Below are 24157 nucleotides of genomic sequence, written 5' to 3' on the forward strand. Positions count from 1 at the left end.
AATCCAAAATCCGAACCATTAACCCTCGTATCTTACAATCTTTCTTTTTGTGTTCTTTTAGTAGCTTGTCATAATCTTCATCGCCGTTAGTTGGGGTTTTGTACTCATCGTCGTCACTGATATCCCAAGGGCCAAATTGATGTTTGTTAGTTGGGGCTTTGTACTCATCATCATAACTGATATTCCAGAGAACCAAAGAGATATTTGTTAGTTGAGACTTGGTACTCATCGTCGTCACTGATATCTTAGAGAACCAAAGAGATGTTTGCATTTGACTGCTCCAAAACTCATAATATTCACCTTCAAATATAAGTATTTGGGTTGGAGAATAAAAGTAGATGTCATTTAATCAAGAAAAAAAAATCTTCTTTTGAAAATAATACATACCTAGGTGTAAAAATGATGTATATTGCTAATGGGCTAATCAAAATATATAGGAAAGAAAATCAGCTTTGATGTATATCAGTGCACGATATGCATGCAAACCTTAATGTTTGCCAACTAGAATCCAATGACCTCGAAAATGCAGCAACTCTAATTCAGATAACATATCCCTAGTCCATGAAAATTTACATTAACAGATTTATCTCAAGAGCCCAAAAGAACAGTGTCGTCATTTCAAAAGCCCAAAATCCCACAAAAACACAAGATCTTTACCACAAAGATCTTCTCAATTAGAAACCCGATGTTTTTCCTAGTTACACTCGCATGAAACATTTTCACCTTCACATATTGTTGCCTTGCAGTGGATTATGCAATATTTGCATTCAAATGTTGTCAAATCAAGTGTAGACGAACAACCAATCACATCGTTGATTCGGTGGTAATTTAGCAAAGCATCTGAAGAAAACCCAAAGCCTGATCATTCCGCTTTCTCCCTTGTTTCTGCACTGTCATTGCTTGTCGCAGTAGATGCTTGTGTTTGGTTGATGCTAGCTTTTGCATCTGCCAAAAATGCAGGATCTGGCTGGTGCTCCCTGTTGCTAGGCTCCTTCAGGGCCATGAAGATGTAGATTCCAATTACCAGATTCACCGATATAACAGCGAGGAATCCACTTACAAGTGTTTGGGATGAAGAAGAAAGATGGCCTGTACCTGTAATTTGTATGAAATGCACTCATTCAGCTTCAACAAGACAATTAAATGCAGCTGGTTGGGCGCCGATTGAAATGATAAAAATTCCATTATAACATAACTGAGTAAAAATAGTGATTTCCCTCTTGACAACATGCATGATTCTTGAGCATAGAAATATATATATATAATAAACACATGCTCCATATATGCATGAACAATATTTCAAATTAGGTTTCATGTATAGAAATCAATCTGACATTTGTGCCCGCAAAACTTACGCTTAAATTTCTTACAAGAAATCTATTTGTGCTAAAATTATAATAGAATTGATTATGTTCTCTTCACACAATCATGCATCACACTCATATTTATCTTTTTATTTTTATTGCACTCTCCTAACAAGTAGCTAGCCTCCTTGCTGATGTCTATAAAACTAGGATAGGAGAGCAAACATTTTCAACTTTTTATTCTTTTCCATAAAATCAGAGAAATTATATGATATCTGATTCGGAGAATAAATAAATCATGAGAATAGTTTCGTGAGGAGTGTCATTGGAGTTTTGAATATGTTAACCTAAAATAGAATAATTTTACATACTGTGGATAAAAAATGTCACCTAATATCACATTATTCGGTGAAAAGCAAGATACCACTGTAAGCAGCAGGAAACGAGTACAACATAGTAAAGGATATAAAGCATGACAATCAAGACAATATAGATGTGATTCAGATTTCAAATTTACAAAAATAAAACTTAAAGAAGTGGATAATAATATCATTCAGAAAAACAAGAATGCCGTCCTGAGAATAATGATGCTCAGCAGTTATTGTCAATGATGATATATACTGCAGGGAAAGGGGAAAGCATACCAGGAAATGCATGATTGTTAAAACCATATAAGATGGCTACAGGAGCTATCCACATGATCATGGATGCAATAAAGAATTTCTTTATCACCCTTGACATTGTCTCTAAGAGTCTGCAATTTCAAGACAAGAAAAAACAAACTTATTTTATACAGCATCATGTACACTAGAAGGTCCGTCACTTCAAGTTAGTTAAGCATCTGAATTGTATCCTCTTCTATTAGTAAGTCTATCTCCAAAATCTATTTTTTTACTTGTGCCGTAAAATAAATAACTATTTCATGCATTCACACTCAATCTAGTAAAATAAAAGTAAGAAAGGTAGATCCAACAATATCAATTACCTATATTATCAAAAAGGATAGGAAAGCCTAACAGAGTATCTTACTAACATCTTTTATTTAGCAGACAAGACCAATCGATTGGATTGGTCATCACCAATAAAAACTTTGAAAATAAAATTATCAGGAAGACTGAAGGTAAAGTTTCAAGAAGATACGCATTCAGGATCACAGAGTTTGATTCCTTACCTAAGGTTAGACATGGTAGACATAAGGTATAGCATAACATAACATAACATGACACTGAATTATTGATGGGTGATGCCTCTAATGATAAGATACTCGCACATAATGATTCATGGTAGAGGATGAAGAATTTGTGCCTTTAGCCTATTAAATGATCTAGACAATGTTAGTTATATTGTTTTCTCTTCTCAATTGTATACCAGCCACATCAGCAAGGATAAGCTTGGGATCCCTTTAATAATCACATAAGTGAGGTGGAGCACATGTTGCCACTCTCTTTTGCAGTATAGGAAAGTTAAGAGAGCAAATACCTACGAATGTCCAACCATGTTCCTTTAGTTTGCAATAGAAGCAGAAAGCAATTGGATGATATACATAGCAGTACAATATTTATTCATGATGCATGCATGTATTTCATTCTTTATTTTCCCATTATAGCATAACTAGTCAATTTCACTCAATTTGCATAACCTACTCAATCTTCCTTTGCCTACATCCCTTTTCTTGCCACTCCAATACCTTGAGAAGAAGGTATTTAGGACTTTCTTGAGGTTATGGTCAAATTTTGCTATGAGAACTGCTTTAGAGACACTTTGCATGGTTTTGTGAGATTTTAGGATTTCACTAGTGCATATTATCCTATTTAGCTTATGTAGTTAAAGTTATATATGTCTTCTGATACTAATTTATCATTTTACTTGTGTTTTTGAATGTATAAGAACTTGATAATAAATATTTCTATAGTTTTAGTATTCATTAAATAGATTTTTCTAGATGACAATGCACGTGGAGATAGTAAAGTAATACAAAGAGAAACTCAACTCAAATTTGAGCCCAAAGGACCAAACACAAACTCTTACCGATCTAAATTAAATCCCAACCTCTAAGAGTGTAACTAACCTCAAAGTAAGTCTCTCATTGTATTGATTTAGTCCTAATCTTCTCAACTTATATCAATTTAACCTCTTAATTCTTAAATCAATAAGATTTAAATTAGAATATCAGAGAAAGAGAACAAATGAAGATGCTTAATTGGTTGAAGAAAAGATTGGAGAGCTCTAGATTAAGCCAGGGGTAAGATCAAGAACGGTGAGTTGACTGAAAAATCAAAATCTATAACCTTTTTGGAGCAAAAATTGTCTTAAATTTCACTGTTAATAAAAGTAAAGAATTTAAGAATCATTATAGTAATTTAGTTTACATACTCGAAACATCTGTAAACGCTTTTGTTCATTAAAACAGAAGAATTTTCCAAGAGTTGAGAACTACGTAAAAATTTGACTGTTAGTGAAACATGAGAAATTTTAGCAGATAGTTCCTAATAGAAATAGTTCAAACATAAACTTAATATGAACTACTTTTTATCATGGCAGCTGTAATTGGAAGCTTCAATTTCATCCATCAAATAATTAACAATGGAATTATGGAGAAATAAATCTTTAAAAAGACAAAAAAAAATTGTCTAAATTGGATAATCAATTACCTGCATTAGTTATAGAATAAGATCCACATGGCATTATGGTTGGAAATCATTCCACAGATAAGCAGGAAAATAATTCAAAAATCAAAATAGAAATATTATACAAAATAATTTAGATCAAGTTAAATAATCAAATAAAAAACATACTATATACAAAGGAGATGGAAACTTAACATTTGAATGGAGAAAAGCACACACAAGTATTTGCTGCAACTAGTATAAGGAAGATCATAGATCAAGCAAAAAACATAAGTATAAGAAAACTTGCTCAAACAAAAAATTTAGCAATTGGAAGGGTGACATAGCAGAAGGGTAGACAATCCTCCTTTCTCCTTGTCCCTCACTGATCCTACAATCAGTACTCAAAGTACACCATTTCTTACAGTTGCAGGAGAGTACCTCACCCTAGTCAACAGTATTCAGATTATAGGCATCAGTTAATGTCAAAATGAGTGATTTGTATATGAAGCCACTCGACCAAGACATTAACACCATAGAATTCAGTCAGTCGTTTTGTCTCAGATGTTTGGCATGCAAAACCTATGAACATAGCTGAACTCAAGATTGGACTTAACACAAATTTGGCAAGTAGAACCTCTAAGCAAATATGTTGTTCTCTCCCCCAAGTTTAACTTCTATATGGTTCTTAATAATAAATTCATCGTATCCACTATAGACTGCTAGAAACATGGGAAATACGGTTGTATTTTGAGAAAAATTTCTCACGGGGATAGTTTCTAAGCTGTTGCCTTGATTTAATTGTGGCGCAAACACTATAGTTGTTTAAATTAGTTCTTGAATCTGTTTTTTTCTTGTGGGATAGGCATACCTAATCTTGTGGGAAGTCCCAACATTATCTTTTTTACTTGTGTGCTTGTTGTTTTTGTTGATCATGAACATCATGGTTGGTTGACTTATAAGTTGTCGCTTAATTAATTAAGTGGGATTTAAAGCATGTTGTTATGCTTTAAATCTAACTTAATTTAAAGCATGTTGTTATCTGTTGTTATTATATATGTATTGTCTGGAATGTATTATGCAGTTTTATTTATTTTATTTTATTTTATTTTGCTATTAGTTGTTATAGATTGCCAATTACCTTATATTGAGGTAGGGTAAACCTGTGCCATATCAAAATAGCTGAATGATATTTTTTTCATGGATGTGGAATATACAGCGGATGTTGATTGTATTGCAGACCATTTAGTAATTATATTGGTCTTTGCACATTAACCAAATGTGATATGTTTGACATAGCACACACTTGGGCTACCATTGGTAGTTGTGCAAGTTTTGGAGTGCACATGAGCCTCTGTATTGCAGAATGGGAGGGGGCAGGGATTCAATCATTGGATAGGTCCAAATTTGCTCATTTGTTGGTATTTGGTGTATTGCAACGGCATGATTTTGCAGTTAGTGATGCATTATTTTACTTTGCTCAGATAATAGTTATATGTTGTGGTTAACGTATATTTTATTATTTGATACTTATCTTATCATCATACTACATATTGCTTAACCTACTTGGTCTTCTTTATTGTCTTTTCTTTCCTTTTTCAACTCTATGGCCACAAGTGGGAACTATTTTAGATTCAGATGGGTTAAGATCTGACTATTACTAGATAGAAGCTCTAAGGATACCACACAGATTATTTTCAAGGATTTTAGATTTTAGAATTTTTTTTGGTATCTTTTATTTCTTGTCTAAATAGAAAAAGAGTCCTTTTATATATTATAATCACTTGTATTGCCATCTATTTGCCATGAGTAATGTAAGATTTTATGTTTAATAATGAAATTTTGATTTCTTTATGGTTTTGTCACACCCCATTTCATACTTAGCCTTAACCGAATTTAAATGGACAACAACCTCAAATCGGCAAAAACCAACCACTCTAAACAATCCTTAACCATATAAACTCTAATCAAACTAACCACCGTATCAATCACAACAACCCTAAACGATCAGATCAGTTCAAGGATAAGTTCTAACAGAAACTCATCAACCGATCAATTCTTGGTATCAACTAGATCAAGATCAGCCTCTTTGTGGAACCAAGTAAACCTAATCTCACAACCTCACCTGATCAATTCAAGAACCAATCATTAATTACTATCTTAATCAATTTAATAAACCCAATCAACCAACTAATCCCTAACTCTAACACTCAATGGAACTCCATCAGGAGTAATCAGAACTCAACAAACAGAACACGAATCGTGTTCAAACTCACACAACAGAAATTCACCAATCCAACATCAATCCACAAATTCATTGCTCATCAAGAACAATCAACTGAAATTAACAGGGAAACTCACCTCAAGGTTGAGCCGTGCCCTTAAATTTTCAGATCTAAGATCACTTCTTCCTTTTCAGCTTGTTGCCGGAACTCCCAATTCCAAATCCACTCTGAAAATCCAGAAACCATGAGTCTAAACTCAAGAACCAAACACCAACCAAAAGTCTAGCTCAACTACATTACTGTTCTTCTTTCCCTTGTGGCAGAAATCCAAGCAAGCTCATCCGATTCAATAGTTCAGCACCAATCTGTAAACTCAAACGAATTTCGAAATCCCTCAGCGAAAAACCCTAGAAATCTCCACCAAAAACCTTTAAAAGTTCCAAATCTCAACTTACCGATCAACCTCCTCTTCGGTTCGCCGTCGCCAAAGCTGCCATCACGCGCCGATCCGAACTCCTTCCGGCGAGAATCGATTCCCAACACCTCAATCCCAGTCGCCGGCGTTCTCCTCAGCCTTGCCTCCAGCTCCGAACAGTTGTATTTGCCCGTCGGAGAGCACGAAGCACGGCGACGTCGGATCGGGGAAAACAGAGTAAGGCTTGCGATTGCTGCCGACGCTGCTTAGCCCGTTCACCACTCGTCGGCGCTCCCAGCTGACTCGCGAACAACGACGATCGACGCTGCAGCTGTTGCCTGCCGCGATCGAAGAAGAAGCAGAGGCGAGGGAACAGAGAGGTTTGTCGCGATTGGGAATATACAGTACCCTGTCCTTAACGGGTCGGGTTTAGGGTCCAATAACCCAAAACCCATTATCGATTTGGGTTGTTTAATTGACTTCAATTGGGCTGTATTTGGGCTGTTAATTGGGTTAACAGGATTAATGTAATTAGCTAATAATTGACTTCTTAATTAGGTTATTAATTAGGCTAATTTAATTGAGTTGGTTAAATGAATTTAATCGTTAAATTCATATAAAGTCCAACCCAATAATTATCTAGCCTTTGACCAATTAGGTTTATTTACAATTAATCTCTAAAATTTTTTGATATCTTACATTAATAATTCTCTACTTGAAGTTTTACATGGGCTCTTTTTTATGTCTATATTATTAAAATATTTGGGCTGAAGGTATTCTGAATGAAATTTATTACATTTCCAGATTATGCATTTAATAGTCATAAATTCGGTACAACTCTTTGGAAGTTAATATATTTGGGAAATGTGATAGTTTTGTAATTGCCTCCGAGTTAATTTTATGTAGTTCATGAAGTTCTCATTTGGAAACTAAAATTGAATTTCTTGACAAAAATTGTTCTTCCCAGTGATGTGTGTTGATCTAGAAAAAAGAATGTACTATATATCTCAATGTGTAAATATAATAATACTTTGTCAATTTCTTTTCAGCAAGGGCGAAGCCACACATACTCCTACCCGGGCTGCAGCCCAGGGGCCAGTTCACAATTGCATAAGATAAAAGAGAGGATGCAAGTGAACAAATTAAAAAAAATAATAAGAATTTCTATTATAGCCCAGGTAGATTTTAGAAAAAAGAATGTACTATATAGCCAGGACAATGTGTAAATATCCTAATACTTTGTCAATTTCTTTTCAGGCAAGATCTCATTTAGAGTTCTTATGCCGAATGAAAGATTATGTACCATCAAGAACTACTTTTATTGAAGGCACCATCAAGTCTCTTGGAGGCCACTTCTCGATCAAACCGTTTGATCTGGATGAACTTGGTAGCCTCTCTGGTTCGTTGTCTGGTTCCACCAAACTGCTGACAAGGCAAGAATTGGAGGAAGCATACTCATCTCAATGTGTAGCCGTAAGATAGTTTTGTGCTTGTTATCAGAACTAACAGATATTCTTCATTCAGCACTATTACTACATGAAGAATGATTTATTAAATTTGTAGAATAAATTATTCAAAATCGTCAGGAATTTTTTTGTTATATGCCATGTAATAAATAATTAGCAACTGTCGCTACCCCTTTTTTTCCTTGAATTAAACAGGATAAGCCGATCAGGCAATGCATTGGTCTTTAACTCCGAGATTCTCATGATGCTTGATATTACTTGGATATCAATATAGTAGTTAGGGGTGAGAAAAAATTTGATTTAATCAAATAAATTGATTGAACCGATCGAATTTAAAAATAAATTTAATTATTTTAAAATTTTTATTTTTTTATAAAAAATTGAATAATTCGATCCGATTTTAAATTTAAAAATTTTTATTTGGTTAAATCAAATAAATTCAATTAATTAAAATAAAAAATAATTTTTAAATTTTTAAATAAGTAAATTTATAAATTTTTAATTAATTGATAAAATTTTATAATATTAAAAAAATTCATTTATTTATGTTAATTCGATTGAAAATCAAATTAATCGATATTTTATCGGTTCAGTTTATTTAATTTTTATTTAAAAATTTGATCAGTTTTAAAAAATTAATTTAATTTAATTTTAATTAATTTAATTAGATTTTTGATTAATTTAAAAAAATTAATTTGATTCAATTTTAATTAATTCAGTTAAATTTTAATCGAATATTCAATTCTAATAGTAGTGATCCAGATGTATTTTTTATATATTGGTGACCTCATAGACAACAAAGTCAATTATCATGGGTCTAATTAAAATGCTAGAGTATGTCTCATATCTAGCATTCAATTTATCGGATCCATTAAGTTCTCTTAATTTTTTCTACATGTCATTGATTTTTTTTTTTTTTTACTTTTCAATCTCATCTTATATTAGTCCTTCACGCTATCAAACCCACAATCATAATCGTCATTCACATTGAGACATCCAATCTGTACATGTTTGAGAATATATTTCGAAAATAATATGTATATATATATTTTTTAATATTTGAAATTTTAAATTATAAAATAAAAAATGAGTAAATAAACTAAGCAATTGAAAAATAGTAATGTAAACCTTACAAAAAACAATAAACATGCGAAATGTACACTTTCCTCGCCAAATAACCCTAGATCTACCATCTTCCCCCTTTTCTTTTCCCTTCTCGCGTTTTCACCTTTCTCTTCCCGCAGCAAGCCTCCGCCGTCTCCTGTCGCCGCCGTCGCCGATCTTGCCGGATCTCTCCAAACATCAGGATTTTCGTCGCGTCTGGTGCTTGGTATGTTTCCCCCTTTCCTTGTTCCCCCTTTCCTCTCCTTCCCGTGGCCACCCCGCCGACCAGGCCGCCGGCGTTCGCTGGTCACGCAGCCGGCGGGTCGCGGCCGCTGGCCACGCCGCCGGCGCTCGCTGGCAATGCATCCGGCGGCCACGGTGCCAGTGGCCAGCGGCCGGCGGCTGCGCCGCGTGGGCTGCTGGCCGCGTGGGTGCCGGCTGGTGGTCGGCTGGTGGCCCTGCCGGCTACTGGCCGCTGGTCGGGTCGGCTGCCTGCTGGCCGCGACTAGCGGTTGCCGCGAACAGTAGTCACTGTGGCAAGTTCGGACGAAAGTGTTGATTAATTTTTTAATGTTATTTGTGCAGGTTTACAATTTGCGTGGACGGGACTATTGGAGAGATGAATAAGTAAGGTGAAATGAATTTGTGCAGGTTTACAATTGTGCAATTTGCATGGACGAAAGTGTTGATTAATTTTTTTAATTAGCACAAGGTGAAATGAATAAGTAAGGTGGAACCCTAAAATAATAAATTAAATACATGGGTGTGCCTTTTTTCGAGCTACAAATAACACCAAACTAACTACATATGTGTGCTGAATCATAAATTCAGATTCACTACTTGATTTATGACTAATCAATTCTGTTTAAAATATTTAATCAAACATTAATTAATTATTTGATGTATTTAACTTAGTTAATTATTAACTTAGTAAAACCTAATCTGTAAACCCCTATTCTCTTCATGCAATTTACCCATTAAAGAGTTCAAGATTGCATTCTCTGCCTTCTGTCAGTGTCTCACGCAAGATCTGCCAAGATCAGGTCATCTTCGACCTCCTCTCCTCTTCCGCCATTGATAAGATGGTGATCCTTGATCTCCCGTTCACCATTATTGTGCTTGGAGGTTTATTTTTGCTTTCCTTGTTTTAGATTGGGCTGATGTTTGCACTAAATCAACTAATTCTTCATATTTCATCCAATTCCTTCCCTTATTGATCAATTTCCACTGATTTCTTGGTGTTTTATCATTTAATCTTTGTTTTGTATGATGTCTGAGAAATCAGGCAAAATTAGATCGGTGCTTGATTTTCCATTCTAAATTTGAACTCTTTTGCTCTAGAGACAAGCCTCACTATGGTCGGTGCATTCTTGTGCCATTTATTGAGTAAGCATCCCTTTCAACAGTTTAACTCTAGGTATTCCATGCTCTTTTTTTGGCTATATATAAGCTAGAATTTGACTATCTAAACAACTAGGTTTAGCTTCAATAGATGAAGTAACTGAAATGTCATTGAATGAATGCTCTCCACTTGGGGAATAATGTTTGGTTTGTGTAAGAATCTATCACTAATGAAGGACAGAAAGGTAAATGAAAACTAGTTGACCTTTTAGGTCATAGAAGCTGTTCATGCTTGACTTTCCATTCTAAATTTGAACTCTTTTGTTCTAGAGACAAGCCTCACTATTTGCCGGTGTGCTCTTGTGCCATTTATTGAGTAGCATCCCTTTCAACAGTTTAACTTTAGGGGTTCCATGTGTTTTCTTTGGCTATATATAACCTCGAACTTGATTGCTGATGATGCCTTGATACACTCTAATTTGAGATTCAAAATTTTCAGGAAGTGGCGATTGTGATATAAAAGGTTAATATCTACATCAGTAATTAAGATTATGGTGATACCATCTTTGATAATTAAGAAACATATGACAGTGTTATATTCCTTGTTCTGTAATATTTTTCCAACCAAATTGTTGTGCATCAATCTTGTCTATATTTCAGTATTATTTTGATCACCAGAAATTTTTCTATTTTTTCAGCAGAAGCAATTTAGAAAAACTATGTAACTCCAAAGATTTAATTCAACTGTTTTTATAGCTTAGAAAATAAAATTACTTTTCTGTTTTACATGATAGATGGCTTTACCTCAAGCAATAAAAGCTGGACTTCCCTGCATGAATCTTCTTAGAATGACAGCTGTGCCAATATTAGAGCAACTATATTTGGAGGAAAGGCTGCTCAGAACCTCAGCAGAGAATTGGTGCATCATTAATCATGGGGCAAGTCTTCCCACCATAGTCATGGGTATATCTGGGTATGTATTTACAATTGCTATGTTTCTTATTTCGCTAGCAAATCTCCCTTTGACATGGCTATAATTGTTTATATCTTTCTCCTTGCATGATTTGGGCATTCAAGGATTGTTCATCAGTTATTAATAAGACTGACAATCAGCATAAAACTATAACATAGGCGGCCTTCAGAACTTGTTGAACTGAAGCCTGTGCTCCGTGATCAGATTCCTGTGATTAGAAGATTTTCTGGAGGAGGCACGGTTATCATAGACGATGGCACACTTTTTGTCTCTTTGATTTGCAACAAGAATGCTATTCCAGGGCTGCAACCTTATCCTCACCCGATTATGTCCTGGACTGGGCAGTTGTATGGTCAGGTGCTTTGTGAGTTTGGTGATTTCCATCTTCGTGAAAATGGTATGAAGAAAGAATTTCAACTAATATTGTGATGGTTGTTTGTTATTTGTCTTTATGTTTTGTTGAATGCTTCAATTATTCGGCTGGGGTTATACCCTTCTACACGGCATGACCGACCCATAAAATTTGTTCCCATTTCACATCTTTTCTGTTTATATCAGATATCCTTGAGACCTACAATTACTCAGATCTTATATCCATGGCTGAATATAGAACTAGATGGAGTCCTAGAATTCACTAATGATGATCGTTGTGCAATCTTCCATCTTATGATATGGACATTTTACCTTTTCTAGTCTGCATCACACCAAGTCTGATGGCCATACTGTGCAAATGCCTTTTAACCATTGTTAATAATCATCCCAGCCATTTGTCTAAGATATATATATATATATATATATATATATATATAATCTTAGTAATTCTCTTCTTGAAGTTATACATGAACTCTTTTTTATTTCTATATTAAATATTTGGGCTGAAGGTATTCTGAATGAACTTTGTTACATTTCCAGATTATGCATTTAATAGTCATAAATTTGGTGGAAATGCTCAGTCCATAATTAAAGATCGATGGATCCATCATACATCATTTCTTTGGGATTATGATGCCAGGAACATGGAATATCTCAAACTACCCAGCCGAGCTCCCAAATACAGATCGGTACAACTCTTTGGAAGTTAATATATTTGGGAAATGTGATAGTTTTGTAATTGCCTCCGAGTTAATTTTATGTAGTTAGTGAAGTTGTCATTTGGAAACTAAAATTGAATTTCTTGACAAAAATTGTTCTTCCCATATGTGTGTTGATCTAGAAAAAAGAATGTACTATATATATCTCAATGTGTAAATATCCTAATACTTTGTCAATTTCTTTTCAGGCAAGATCTCATTTAGAGTTCTTATGCCGAATGAAAGATTATGTACCATCAAGAACTACTTTTATTGAAGGCGCCATCAAGTCTCTTGGAGGCCACTTCTCGATCAAGCCGTTTGATCTGGATGAACTTGATAGTCTCTCTGGTTCTCTGTCTGGTTCCACCAAACTGCTGACAAGGCAAGAATTGGAGGAAGCATACTCATCTCAATGTGTAGCCGTAAGATAGTTTTGTGCTTGTTATCAGAACTAGATATTCTTCATTCAGCACTATTACTACATGAAGAATGATTAATTAAATTTGTAGAATAAATTATTCAAAATCGTTAGGAATTTATTTGTTATATGCCATGTAATAATTAGCAACTGTCGCTCCATCCTTTTTTCCTTGAATTAAACAGGATAAGCCGATCAGGCAATGCATTGGTTGTTTTAACTCCGAGACTCTGATGATGGTTGTCATTGTTGATCCAGATTGTGTGTTTTTTCTATTGGTGAGTTCATAGACAATAACGTCAATTATCATCAGTCTAATTAAATGCTAGAGTATATCTCATATCTAGCCTTCAATTTGTCGGATCTATCAAGTTCTCTTAATTTTTTCTACGTGTCATTGTTTTTTTTTTTTTTTTACTTTCAATCTCATCTTATACTAGTCCTTCAAGCTATCAAACCCATAATCATAATTGTTTTTCACATTGAGTCACCAAATCTATACATGTGTGAGAATATAATTTTTTTTAATATGTATATTTTTTTTTATTTTTAATATTTGAAAATTTTAAATTATAACATAAAAATGAGTAAATAAACTAAGCAATTGAAGAAAAAAATGCAAACCTTCCCTAAGTTTTTCATCCTCGAGTGAGATTTATTAACTCACATTTCTAGATTTTTATCTTTTGTCACACATGATCACTAAACATCAGTTCAAATACAATTGTAATCACAGAGATAATAAATAAACATGATGATCATGCATATAAACAATTAAATATAAATTCACGTATATAATTCAAATGATTATGAGATGGACTATGTGAAATTGTTGGATGGTGGATTTTACTTTTTTATTGAAATGTATATAATTTAAATAAAGTAATAAATACAAAAGTATATAAATATAAAAGCTAGATGTTACTATTTAGCAAAATTTAACATGTATTAAAAATAAAAAAATTTATAATAATAATATTCTAATTAATATAAATCACGTGATAAGATTTTTAAAATATTAAAATAATATATATTGTACTATTCTATCATCTAAATCTGAATACATCGAGCTTGACATGGGTTGCAACCCCACTCAATAGCCCGATCCATTGCCATCTCTTGAGCCCAACGACATCCCGATGAGGAGCGCTTTTGCCGAGCTAGAAGTGTAATCAAACCTAATCGAGTTAAACAGTAAGAGGTTTGAGTTCAAGCTCGATTCGTTTTCCCTAAGCTCGAGTTTGATTTGAATTCGATTTAAATTTTAATTTTTAAATTTGAGTTTAACTTATAATAAAATTAAATAATTCATGATCGGCTTCAGTTTGGTTCGAAAATGATTTATATAAAAATTAAATAAATTTAGTTCGAATTCAACTCATTAATATACAATATTTATAATTTATATAATATATATATATATATATATATATATATATATATATATTAATATATATAATATAATAAATGAGTCTTTTTAATAAATATGTTGAATATAAATATGTTTGTGAGTTTTTAAATATATATTTTTTAAATTTATAAATCAGAATTATTAAATTCGAATTCGATTCAATAATATTTTAGAATTCAAAATAAGATTCAAATCGTTAACCTAATCGGAAGAACTCGAACTCGAATTAATGTATTTTTTTTACCAAGACTCGAATAGACCGGAATAGCTCCGAGCGCCGCGGCTTCTTTCTCTTTCTCGAGCAAACTCGAGCAACGCGACGACATTTCGACGCCGGCGACGAGTCTTCTCTTCATCGGCATCCAAAAGGTAGTTTCCTTTTCCGGGCGGAGCTTACGTGGGCCCACACTGGGCCCGAACAAAAAAATATATTATATATTTTTAAGTTTTTTTTTTTTTTTTTTTTGCCCTATTGCTGTTTCGCCCCTTCTCATCGAACGAAAATCGGCGCTTCCCTCTTCCCGCTGCTGCAGCCGAACTGCCGAAGTCCTCCCCCCGCAAGCCTCGCCGCCTCTGCTCCGCCCTCCTAAAAGACGACTCCGCTCCCGAGGAGCAGAAGGAGAAGCTACCGCAGCAAGCCAGCAACGCCCACGTGAGGGCGTCGCCGCGTCGGCACTGCTGTTGAAGAAAAACCTGGTGCGTTCTCCCTATTTCTACTAATTAGCTGGGCATGTAAGTTCCGCCCCTATTTCTACTTTTTTCTGCCACCGTTGCGCGAGTAACTTGCGATTTCGATGGGCAACACTGTCTGAAACACTGGATTCTACTACTAGTTGCAATTTTCTTCTACCTACATTACCAAGATATGCAGGTTGATTGTAGAAAGTATTTTTTGTTAACTATGTTTGGAAGGATAAAAATCTGTTTGTTGATCATTGTTCTTTGTATCTTCATCTTGAGTGGAGGAGATGCCTTTTCGTTCTATAACACAGAGTCATCTTTACCTCTGTTCTTACCACATGATGCTCTTCTTCTTTACCTTTTTGAACTGTTCGAGCAGATTTTTTTTCCTTCTTCAAGTTTTCTTCTCTTAGACATCAATTAATTACATTATTAACAGTTTAGTTCATTGCTTACCAATTGCATCTGATATCCCCCCTAATATATGCTTTGCTGCTGACTTTTTTATGAGACTGATTAATTTTGATTGCATCTGACTTGAGATTTGCAAGTTGCTTCCATTTAATTGCATGCATCTCAGCAGCTGCATGGATATGCACTGTAACTGTTCTTTTTCGTTTACTAAACTGGCCAATTTTTCGTTTGCTTCAATGTTTAATTTTTCTAACTATTTTTTTCTTCTTCTAATTATGGGTTTATGTTTGCTAGTTTGAATCTTGGAGCAACCAATACCGTTGATTGAGCAGCCATATCTTGGGAAGCAAGCTGGCCAATTGAGGTAGACTCTTACCCCTTTTTCTAATTATTAATTTATTATTTATTTAAGTATGAATTGATGTTTATTTATTTATTTATTGATCTTAGGAAAACATTATGTCAACAATGCATAGATTTTTCAAAAGGAAAGCTCTAGAATTAGAAGAACAAAATATTGGAGATGTCACAGTTGAATTTGATTTTTCACAATTACCGACAGATCCTGGATTAAGGATTCCAATTTATTCTTATAATGCAATTTGATTCAATTGCAGTTGGGTTTCATACCTAAGCATTTTTTTATGATGATGGTGGAATAGAAAGTTTTTTTTTGATATTAGGGAGGTTTATTCGGTTGGACAAACTTAGCAGGTTAGCTTTTATTTTATCATTTGGAGTTTAATTTTTATGTCAATTTTTGTACATCATGTTGATGTGTTCTATTCTATTAGATAATGAAACATAGTTATTTCTCATATGAGTTTTTTGTGGGGCACACTCAATATATATGTTATTTAGTTAATGTTTATGTTTAATTTTAGAGCATGCATAATTTTATGATTATAAAATTTAAATTTTATTTGACTTTATTAAATATATTATATTGTTGCCCACACTCAATCAATATCCTAGCTCCGCCCCTGTTTTCCCCTTCCACTTGAATCAGATGGAACTGAACCCTTCAGTTTCGCTTGCAGGCCGCACCGTCGTTTTGAACACACATCTTCAGTCTAAAGTGAGGCAAATATCCAGAAGTTGACGTCGGAGAGAGCACGTAGAAGAACGGGCACGGGCGATGCATCGCAGGCCGACAGTAATGACGACTTCGACTTATTCTCCGTCTCAGAGCTCGGACAGCAAAAGGCGGCGGCAGCAGCGGAGGCGGTTCCAGGAAGCCGATTGGACTCGTTCCGATGGCCGAACCTTTCAGCAGTGCAGGCCAGCGTGTTCGTGTGCCTTCTTTTAACTTCTCCACTTCTCGATCAACACTAGCATGCTCTATGTTTCACTCGTTATGTGTTTGGTGTTTTGACTATGGTGTAGAATCAGTCTTTTGTTCTAGTATTGCAACTACGTGGACAAACTTGTTGCTTGGACGTAGAGGTTAGTGCTGGACTGACCTTGTTTCTGTATTGCAGTTCTCAGAACTGGCGCTGTTAATGCTGCCTCAGGATCTGCCTACGCAGAGTTTGGAGCGACCAAGGTCATTGTCTCTGTGTAAGTAAATTCCATTATTTTAGTGCTAGAGTAAACCATTTTTTGTGAGTTCTGCTTGATCTTTAGATTGCCAATGCAAAATGGTGGAAACCTAATGCCATGTTTAATTAAAGGGGAAGAAATAGTTGGGGAATGGAATAGTTTTAGTGAAGAGAAAAGGAAAGTGAATTGTATCATCAATTTCCACTCCATTTCATTTATTTTGTTTACTTAGATGGAATTGAAGCCACTGAATATTCTCATTTACCTATTTGTATGTAGGAGATGTGTAAATTTCATTTCTGTACATATTTTCTTTGGGCAGAAATAAAATATAGAGAATGATGGCCATTAAATTCTTTCCGCTACCATCAATTTGTTATCTTAAGTCGTTAGATGCCTAGATTTAATCCTCCATATCTAGGTTTCAATATTCTGCGTAGAGCTAAAAATAATCCCTTCTCTAAGTAAACAAGAAAAATTGGTCATTTCATTTCATTTATTTTCTTTTCTCTCTTATTTCCATCCAAATAAAATAGAGAGTCATTCTCTCTGCTAGCTATTTGATACGCATGGAATAAGGGGGACAGATGGAGCAAGCACTTTATACTTAATTCCTAGAGGTTTTATTAGCTAGTGGGTTTCATTATCTAGTGGGTAGTGACAATTAGGATACACTTATGGAATGAGGAAACTTACTCCCAACATAGCGAAATAAGGAACTCGGGTAACTTATATTCTTTTTTTGAGGACTATAGGCAACATCATAACTGGCTAGCACCTTATTATAGTAGTAGGTCCCCGTCGTCATTCTTGTTTCCACTTCAGTGTTGAATTTTGAGTAGAGAAAAGGTGTAATCTTTACAGATTATGATTGTTGATTTACTTTCGAGCTTGTGAAAGAGTAACGATGCAACAATTGTTTGGCTTTTTGTATCAGTACTTGTAGTATTCCACCAGTAGATTCTGTTCCTGTACAGTTTAAAGAGTAGAAAATAAGTGAAATTAGTAAATTATGTTAAGATATGGTTAACAGAATAAATTCCCTAAGACCAAGGATTTTGTGGTACTTGTTACTACAATATCTGTTTGTTTGCAAGGAATGCAGCCTTTTCTTCCAACTTTCTCTATTACTATTGACCACTTATGTATGTATGATGAGACATGAGGATGACCAATTGAAAATTGGTTTGCTATGCATTATTACTAAATACTGCAAGTTCTTTTCGATTAACATCTGCACATGCTATTGATGATTATTTTGTTTAGGTTTGGTCCAAGGGAGAGCAAGAAAGCTATGCTGTACAGCAATACTGGAAGATTAAACTGCAGTGTCCTTTACGCAACTTTTTCAACTTCAATTCGTGGACAGGTATTTTACCTTCATGTTCCATATATTCTGCTCGAAGAGATATAATGAACTGTCCTGTATCATCTTATATCTATCATCTTCCAGGGAACAGATAACAAGGAGTACTCTTCAATGCTTCATAAAGCCCTGGAAGGGGCTATCATTCTTGAAACGTTCCCAAAGACTACAGTCGATGTTTTTGCATTGGTTCTGGAATCTGGTGGTGGTTAGTATCTCCTCCATATGTTGTGTTGTTTATGTGGATGTTTTCTCATTAATAACATTCTTGTTTTCTTACCCCCCTTGGCCTTTTATGTCTTCAATATTAATTTTCATATGCTTTGTTATTGAAGAGTTTTTAAGGCTCCTGCATAGTTTTTAAGGCTTCTGCATGGATGAAATTATAATAGTTCACTTTGAATAGGGTCTTCCACTTATTTATTTCATGTAAAAAAAGCAGAATTGTCAAGTATGTTGGGATATGTTAAAGTTGAGATACATAATACATTGTAGATCTAGAATTCAGAACTCTCCCACACCTCCTACCCTCAGAACTCTCCCACACCTCCTACCCAATTTAAATGCGCTAAGCCAAATAAAGAAATACCCAAGAGACCTCTTGCTAAATCTAGCTGACTTTACATTGTCAAATTGACACAACAAACAAGAAAAGTCATGCATCATGAATCGAGATACACGAGTATGAGTGTAAAAAAGGATGAACTCCAGGAATTAAGATCATTAGACTGGAGAACTTGTAACATTCTTTTGTATGAGCCTTCTCCTCTTCAATAATGGAGCAATCCAAATCCAATGAAGAGAGATCCAAGAGGAGAAAGGTGGACTTTGCAATGGGTAAGCATCAAAAGAACTTTGTTTTGGTTGATACTAGATTATCCAACACCATGCTTGACAAACACTGAAGGAGAGTCTTACCGATTCGTGCAAGATTGTGGTCTCAAAGGATAAACCACTGAAGATAAAACAGTTTTACAGATTGCTAACACTAGCTAGTCTGCTTTGACAAATTAACACAATCTGAATTGTTGTTTAATAGTTTCATCATTCCATCGGCAGAAAACATGTCTGTCAACTGTTGCCATACCTTTTACACTGAAGCCAGATGCCTACTAAGGTTATAATTAAGCAAAAGCACAAGACATAGTTTTGACTTTGTTAGGAGATAAAGGATTACTTCGGTGTAGTCCCTATCACTTTTTGAACCATGAACTAGGTTGTTTATTACGAGGACTGTAGTGTGATCAAAAGAATAATAGTCTTCACCCACATGATCCACCTAGATGAAACCATACAGTTCAACAAGAAGTAGAAGACGTAGTAGCCTTATGGGATTTATCAAATGTCATTCTCAAAATCAACTTTTATAATGACAAGATTCCTTCTTTTTGTTTTGATACTATGTTAGAACAAAGTGCATGGTGAACACTTCTTAGCACTCTGATCTCACATGAAAGCTAGTTGAAGTTTACTAACGAACTGGTTTATTACCTTCTGCAAATGGTTGACTAGGACCTTAGAAATTAATTTGATGATATAATCTCCAATGCTATCATACAAAAGCCCGATACTCACAATGTTTCTATAAATTGACTATATAGCTGCTAAGCTTTACGATCACATGCAAGTCATAAATGTAGAAATTGGAATAGCTTTTAGCTGCACCCAACAGGATATTAAAGGCAGTTCAGGCTGTAGGCTATTGACTGACTGCTTAGTGCATTGGTGGGGCCTAGGCGGTCAACCAATTTGTAATTCTATTGGTCTACAAGTCAATTAATTTTGATGATTTTTCTATAGTTGATATGTAAAGCAATAAACTACTAGAAGATTTACAATACATTAGTAAAATCCTTTTATGGGTGTCTCAATATGAAAGGATAACTAGGCCACAATGAACAACCTGAAAATTTATCAAAATGCAATGAAAATGCAGTGAAAGCAATAACTTGGTCACAGTGAAAACAAGCTGGATAGGTAAAATCCACCCCCACTTGGCCAGAAGTGCCCAATTACATTCCTTCGAACTAAGAATACCAAGTCCTCTAAGTGAAGTAGGTTCACATACCAAACCCTTAGGGAGGTAGTAGCGCTTTTGGTGATGCCAAGATGTGAGATTTTATTTAAAGTTTTAAACATCACATTTGGAATAAGAAATCAGGAAGAATATAAGGAGATGTAAAGAAGAAGTTAGAAATTTGAAGTCAGATAATTGGTTACAGTGAATTGGAAAATATATACACATTGTGAAAATTTCTTTTATCTGTCCTTAGCATATAAAAGTTTCAACAAATGAGAAATTGCATTACTGATTATAGATATTTAGTTCCATCATGTCCCTTCTAAGTTTTTTCCCTTTTTTTTTTTTTTACTTTTGTATTGTGACAGCCCAATTTTAATCCTAGATGGGAGATTGTGAGCTAATAAGGAAGGCCTATTGGATTAGATGAGTAAACTACTATTAGTTTGGGCTTAAGTATTTTGGGCCTTATAGTTGGAATTATATTAGATCTAATCTTAGGTATGACAAGGCGTTTGGAAATAGTTGCTTGTGTGATGGAAGAATCGTCATTATTCTTCAAATGTTACCGATTATGAATGACTTTGGGTATGAGTTGAACTTTGGGTCTCAACAGAGTTGTTAAACTTTAAGTCGGTATACTGTGACATTTTAGTTTTGTCTCACATGGTAAGTTGTGGGCTAATGAAAAAATCTTAGAAACTTAGGTGCAAACTACTATTAATTTGAACTTCGACACTTTAAGCTAATAACTGAGAATAACAAACATAATGATTGAATCCTCTTGTTTAAATGGGATTATATCAGTGGTGCTAAGTGATAGATGAGCAAAGTTTCTTCAATTGAAGTGGACAGCTGATGGTAGCTTCTTTTAATAATTATATTGTGGTAAATAAAGATATTCCTATGGGAATAATTGTATCTGTCACAGGTATCTTGTGTCGGAGGCTTTGGAACCCCTTCCCATATGCGCACACTTAATGGGACTGCAAATGTTAACGCTGTACAAGTTGCTTCTGAGCAAGGTTTACATCTCTTTTCTGTGTTGTATTTTTTAAGATTTCAGAACACTCATATAACAATTTTGTTTTTCATAAATGGGGGTTCTAAGAAGAAAAGCTTAGAAAACTAGAAAAATTAGTAACATTTGTGAACTATAATGTTTACTGGTTATTTGCATTTGAACCCTGATTAAATGCTAAAAATGCGAAAGTCCTTTTGAATGACTGTGTCTATTACCAAATGTTGGTGGAAGTTGTGGATTGAATGTTTGCATTTGTTTCCTATTCCTTGCATTTTTTCCTTTAAACAACCCTTTCTCTCACCTTTGATGTTTAGGTTGGTTATTGAATTGTGTTGCATAGTATAGCTGTGACATAAAGAGCTGGAGCCTGATGTGCTTACTGTTTGTTTTTTGTTGTTGGTCAGGTTATCTTATGTTCGATATTAGTCTATATTAGTACATTTTGAAACCCGCTTCACATGTGGGAAATAATTTATTCTGAATCTTTCTAGGAGATAACAGAGACTGTTGAGGCAGGTTTTAGGTGCTACATTTGCTCAAATAACAATTCATGTCATTGAGAACATAACTTCCTTAAAGTTTTAATGTTGGATAAACTTATAGAATAACTTGGTTATTTTTCTTTGCTAATATATGCTGACTGATGTCTTTGTTAGATTTTTATCTTTGCAATCCCAGGCCAGTTTAATTTATTTTGATAAATTTGCTTGTTTTCTTCTACAATACTTTTGACTTGATTGCTCACAACATTAGAGCAATATGTTCTCTGATAAACCACAACATCAGATGATTGAACTCTTTGAGCACTTTTATGAGCCTGTAAGAATTCTGATTTGCAATTAGAAATGGGATCGGTATAACACAATTGTTTAGTTTCTCTATTCTTAGCTTTCTAGCCTAATTGAATGACACAATTTTGACAACGTATAATTTTCTCTCAAGAAACTCTATGATCATAGCCAGACTTTGGTTGACTTTGCTCGCTTTCTTAATTGATTCAATTTCTCTATTTATGATGCTAAATTTTGTTCTTGAGAAATGTTTGATCTGAAAGCCAGACTTTTAGTTAATTCACTGCTTCTTTGTTTTGACAGGTGTACAAAGATTTGGATATGTATCCGCAGCTTCTTTTGGTATCATAGATTACTTTCTTCAAGGATATTATGATGGGCAGGTTTGTCTTTTGAATTGCTCTCATCTCATCATTGTAATCTGCCTTGTCTTGTCAGACTAATAAATATTTCAAAAGTACAATACTAACGGTATCATGGCTAGTGAAAACATAGAGATCTACTTGTGTTGTAAAACATTGAAAAAAAAAGAGAAGGAGAAGAATTCAAAGTGATAAATACGTAGGGGCGTGTTATTACTTTCTTAAGGTAAAATTGCCTCAGGATACAACTAAGCTGCTCAAATTATATCAAAATGCTGAAATTTTTGAATGATCATAATCCCAATTGAAGCCATTCTTTTATGCTAGAAAGTCACTTAGAGCAGTCATCATGTGCAAGAGGTACAATTTTTTAAATGTGCATAACTCTTACAAAAGCATAGATATAATTTCAATAAATCTGAAAAATTGGGATAAAAATAGAAATGTTTTTTTATTTTGGAATTAACCCAAGTGCCTAAGTGCACTTGTCAAGATAATTTAAATCAGTCTTAACCATGTAACCCCATTAATTACATCTAAAAAGCCCAATTAATTGAATACAACTAATGTGACATGAATGATATAGACTTTCCTTTGATTACTAAACTTCCAACGTGAGACTTCCCCCATGGTTCCATATATAATTGCAAACTATCCTAAGACAAATATTTCAAAAGCACAAAACTAGTGGTTTCATGGCTAATGAAAACATAGCGTTGATCTTGGTCTCTACTATGTTGGAGTTGGAACTTCTTATGGAAGAGCATTCTTTATGTTGCAGAGAATGACTGAAGCAGCAATATCATCCAGGTTCCCAAATGGAGGTCAGTCTTCCTGTTTTACATATGCAATAAATTTGAATTTATACCATACTCCGAATGTCTACAATCACTCAAAACTCATAAAACCCATAAAATTCTTCAAAAATTTCTTTCTACAGGAGTAATTCTCAGACCAGGTTACATATACGGTAAATCCGAATCCATAATCTTTGCACCCTTTGAGAAGGTACATCCCATTGATCAATATATTTGTGATAGAAGATGGTTTTTGAAACTCTGAAATGACATCGTCATGTTTTCTGCAGGTTCTCCAGTATGCGGAACCACTTCGACGCATCCCACTCATCGGTCCTGTCTTCACACCTCCAGTTAGCGTGTTCAAAGTCGCAAAGGTCATTGTGAAAGGTGTAACGGATCCAACATTTTCTCCTGGCGTAGTCGATCTATACAGCATTATTCGTCTGGGCAAGGAACTGTGACCTGTGTGTTTTTGCTCGTGGGAGTTTCATGGAGGCCTTCCTTCAGATTCACTCAACAATTCTGCAAAACATTGTCGTAGTTATATCTGTCAACTTGCTGAATTGAGCTGTAGACAAAAAAAAAAGGAAGGCTCAAGTAGTTAAGTTTATGATAAGTTAGTTGGACGTGTTCTTTATGAATGCATTTGAAGAACAACCATGCCATTAATGCATGATATATTGTTGAATTTTCGTTTCTTTTTGCAATACAAACTGGGTTGATTTCTCGACCATTGTTGGTGTTCAAGGCAAGTGCCTCCCTTTATGATCGAACACTCCTCGTGGAATCTTCTGATATTTGAATTAGTTTTGTTAGTACTT

At 34.5% G+C, this 24157-nt stretch overlaps 4 protein-coding genes across 10 annotated transcripts; 3 read left to right on the top strand and 1 right to left on the bottom strand.

Annotated features, from left to right (window-relative positions):
* Positions 1-524: 524 nt before the first annotated feature.
* LOC141815252 (uncharacterized) lies at positions 525-6902 on the bottom strand. Of its 3 annotated transcripts, none has more exons than XM_074703165.1 (5): positions 6591-6902; positions 6436-6500; positions 6272-6362; positions 1949-2058; positions 525-1095 (listed from the first exon to the last, which is right to left on the bottom strand). In XM_074703165.1, exons 4-5 carry the CDS (start codon positions 2043-2045, stop codon positions 863-865), a joined length of 330 nt encoding a protein of 109 aa, XP_074559266.1. In that variant the 5' UTR covers positions 2046-2058; positions 6272-6362; positions 6436-6500; positions 6591-6902; the 3' UTR covers positions 525-862. The 3 variants fall into 3 exon arrangements, with proteins under 3 accessions (XP_074559266.1, XP_074559265.1, XP_074559267.1); XM_074703164.1 differs by having other exon boundaries at positions 6431-6500; XM_074703166.1 differs by having other exon boundaries at positions 6428-6500.
* Positions 6903-9201: 2299 nt separating this feature from the next.
* LOC141815520 (uncharacterized) lies at positions 9202-14657 on the top strand. 5 transcript variants are annotated; one of them, XM_074703463.1, is made up of 6 exons: positions 9202-9346; positions 9706-9752; positions 11256-11434; positions 11593-11831; positions 12347-12495; positions 12714-13210. In XM_074703463.1, exons 3-6 carry the CDS (start codon positions 11256-11258, stop codon positions 12936-12938), a joined length of 792 nt encoding a protein of 263 aa, XP_074559564.1. In that variant the 5' UTR covers positions 9202-9346; positions 9706-9752; the 3' UTR covers positions 12939-13210. The 5 variants fall into 5 exon arrangements, 4 of the variants coding, with proteins under 4 accessions (XP_074559564.1, XP_074559565.1, XP_074559567.1 ...); XM_074703464.1 differs by having other exon boundaries at positions 9706-9747; XM_074703466.1 differs by lacking the exons at positions 9202-9346; positions 9706-9752 and adding an exon at positions 9830-9845 and having other exon boundaries at positions 12714-13211.
* Positions 14658-14827: 170 nt separating this feature from the next.
* Positions 14828-18552, top strand: LOC141815521 (exosome complex component RRP41-like). The gene is made up of 6 exons (XM_074703467.1): positions 14828-15032; positions 15726-15795; positions 16472-16720; positions 16913-16991; positions 18240-18342; positions 18427-18552. The coding sequence occupies exons 3-6, from the start codon at positions 16570-16572 to the stop codon at positions 18550-18552; spliced, it is 459 nt and encodes a 152-aa protein (XP_074559568.1). The 5' UTR covers positions 14828-15032; positions 15726-15795; positions 16472-16569.
* Positions 18553-21266: 2714 nt separating this feature from the next.
* LOC141815618 (uncharacterized protein At1g32220, chloroplastic-like) lies at positions 21267-23906 on the top strand. Its single transcript, XM_074703569.1, has 5 exons — positions 21267-21384; positions 22478-22557; positions 23318-23360; positions 23477-23544; positions 23624-23906. The coding sequence occupies exons 1-5, from the start codon at positions 21327-21329 to the stop codon at positions 23795-23797; spliced, it is 423 nt and encodes a 140-aa protein (XP_074559670.1). The 5' UTR covers positions 21267-21326; the 3' UTR covers positions 23798-23906.
* The last annotated feature ends 251 nt before the right edge of the window (positions 23907-24157 follow it).

This window comes from Curcuma longa, chromosome 21, assembly GCF_044706935.1.
Source record: "Curcuma longa cultivar G26 ecotype Majalengka, Jawa Barat chromosome 21, ITB_CL_G26_1.1, whole genome shotgun sequence".
In the NCBI taxonomy this organism is placed as follows: domain Eukaryota; kingdom Viridiplantae; phylum Streptophyta; class Magnoliopsida; order Zingiberales; family Zingiberaceae; genus Curcuma; species Curcuma longa.

Bases quoted from the DNA above. Each gene is read 5' to 3' on its own strand.
- LOC141815252 (XM_074703165.1), bottom strand. From the start codon at position 2,045: ATGTCAAGGGTGATAAAGAAATTCTTTATTGCATCCATGATCATGTGG. The intron at 1,096-1,948 runs GTATGCTTTCCC...TACAAATTACAG, and splicing joins TAACAATCATGCATTTCCTG to GTACAGGCCATCTTTCTTCT.
- LOC141815520 (XM_074703463.1), top strand. From the start codon at position 11,256: ATGGCTTTACCTCAAGCAATAAAAGCTGGACTTCCCTGCATGAATCTT. The intron at 11,435-11,592 runs GTATGTATTTAC...ACTATAACATAG, and splicing joins ATAGTCATGGGTATATCTGG to GCGGCCTTCAGAACTTGTTG. The intron at 11,832-12,346 runs GTATGAAGAAAG...TTACATTTCCAG, and splicing joins TTTCCATCTTCGTGAAAATG to ATTATGCATTTAATAGTCAT.
- LOC141815521 (XM_074703467.1), top strand. From the start codon at position 16,570: ATGCATCGCAGGCCGACAGTAATGACGACTTCGACTTATTCTCCGTCT. The intron at 16,721-16,912 runs GTTCGTGTGCCT...TCTGTATTGCAG, and splicing joins TCAGCAGTGCAGGCCAGCGT to TTCTCAGAACTGGCGCTGTT. The intron at 18,343-18,426 runs GTATTTTACCTT...ATCATCTTCCAG, and splicing joins CAACTTCAATTCGTGGACAG to GGAACAGATAACAAGGAGTA.
- LOC141815618 (XM_074703569.1), top strand. From the start codon at position 21,327: ATGCGCACACTTAATGGGACTGCAAATGTTAACGCTGTACAAGTTGCT. The intron at 22,558-23,317 runs GTTTGTCTTTTG...TTTATGTTGCAG, and splicing joins AAGGATATTATGATGGGCAG to AGAATGACTGAAGCAGCAAT. The intron at 23,545-23,623 runs GTACATCCCATT...TGTTTTCTGCAG, and splicing joins TCTTTGCACCCTTTGAGAAG to GTTCTCCAGTATGCGGAACC.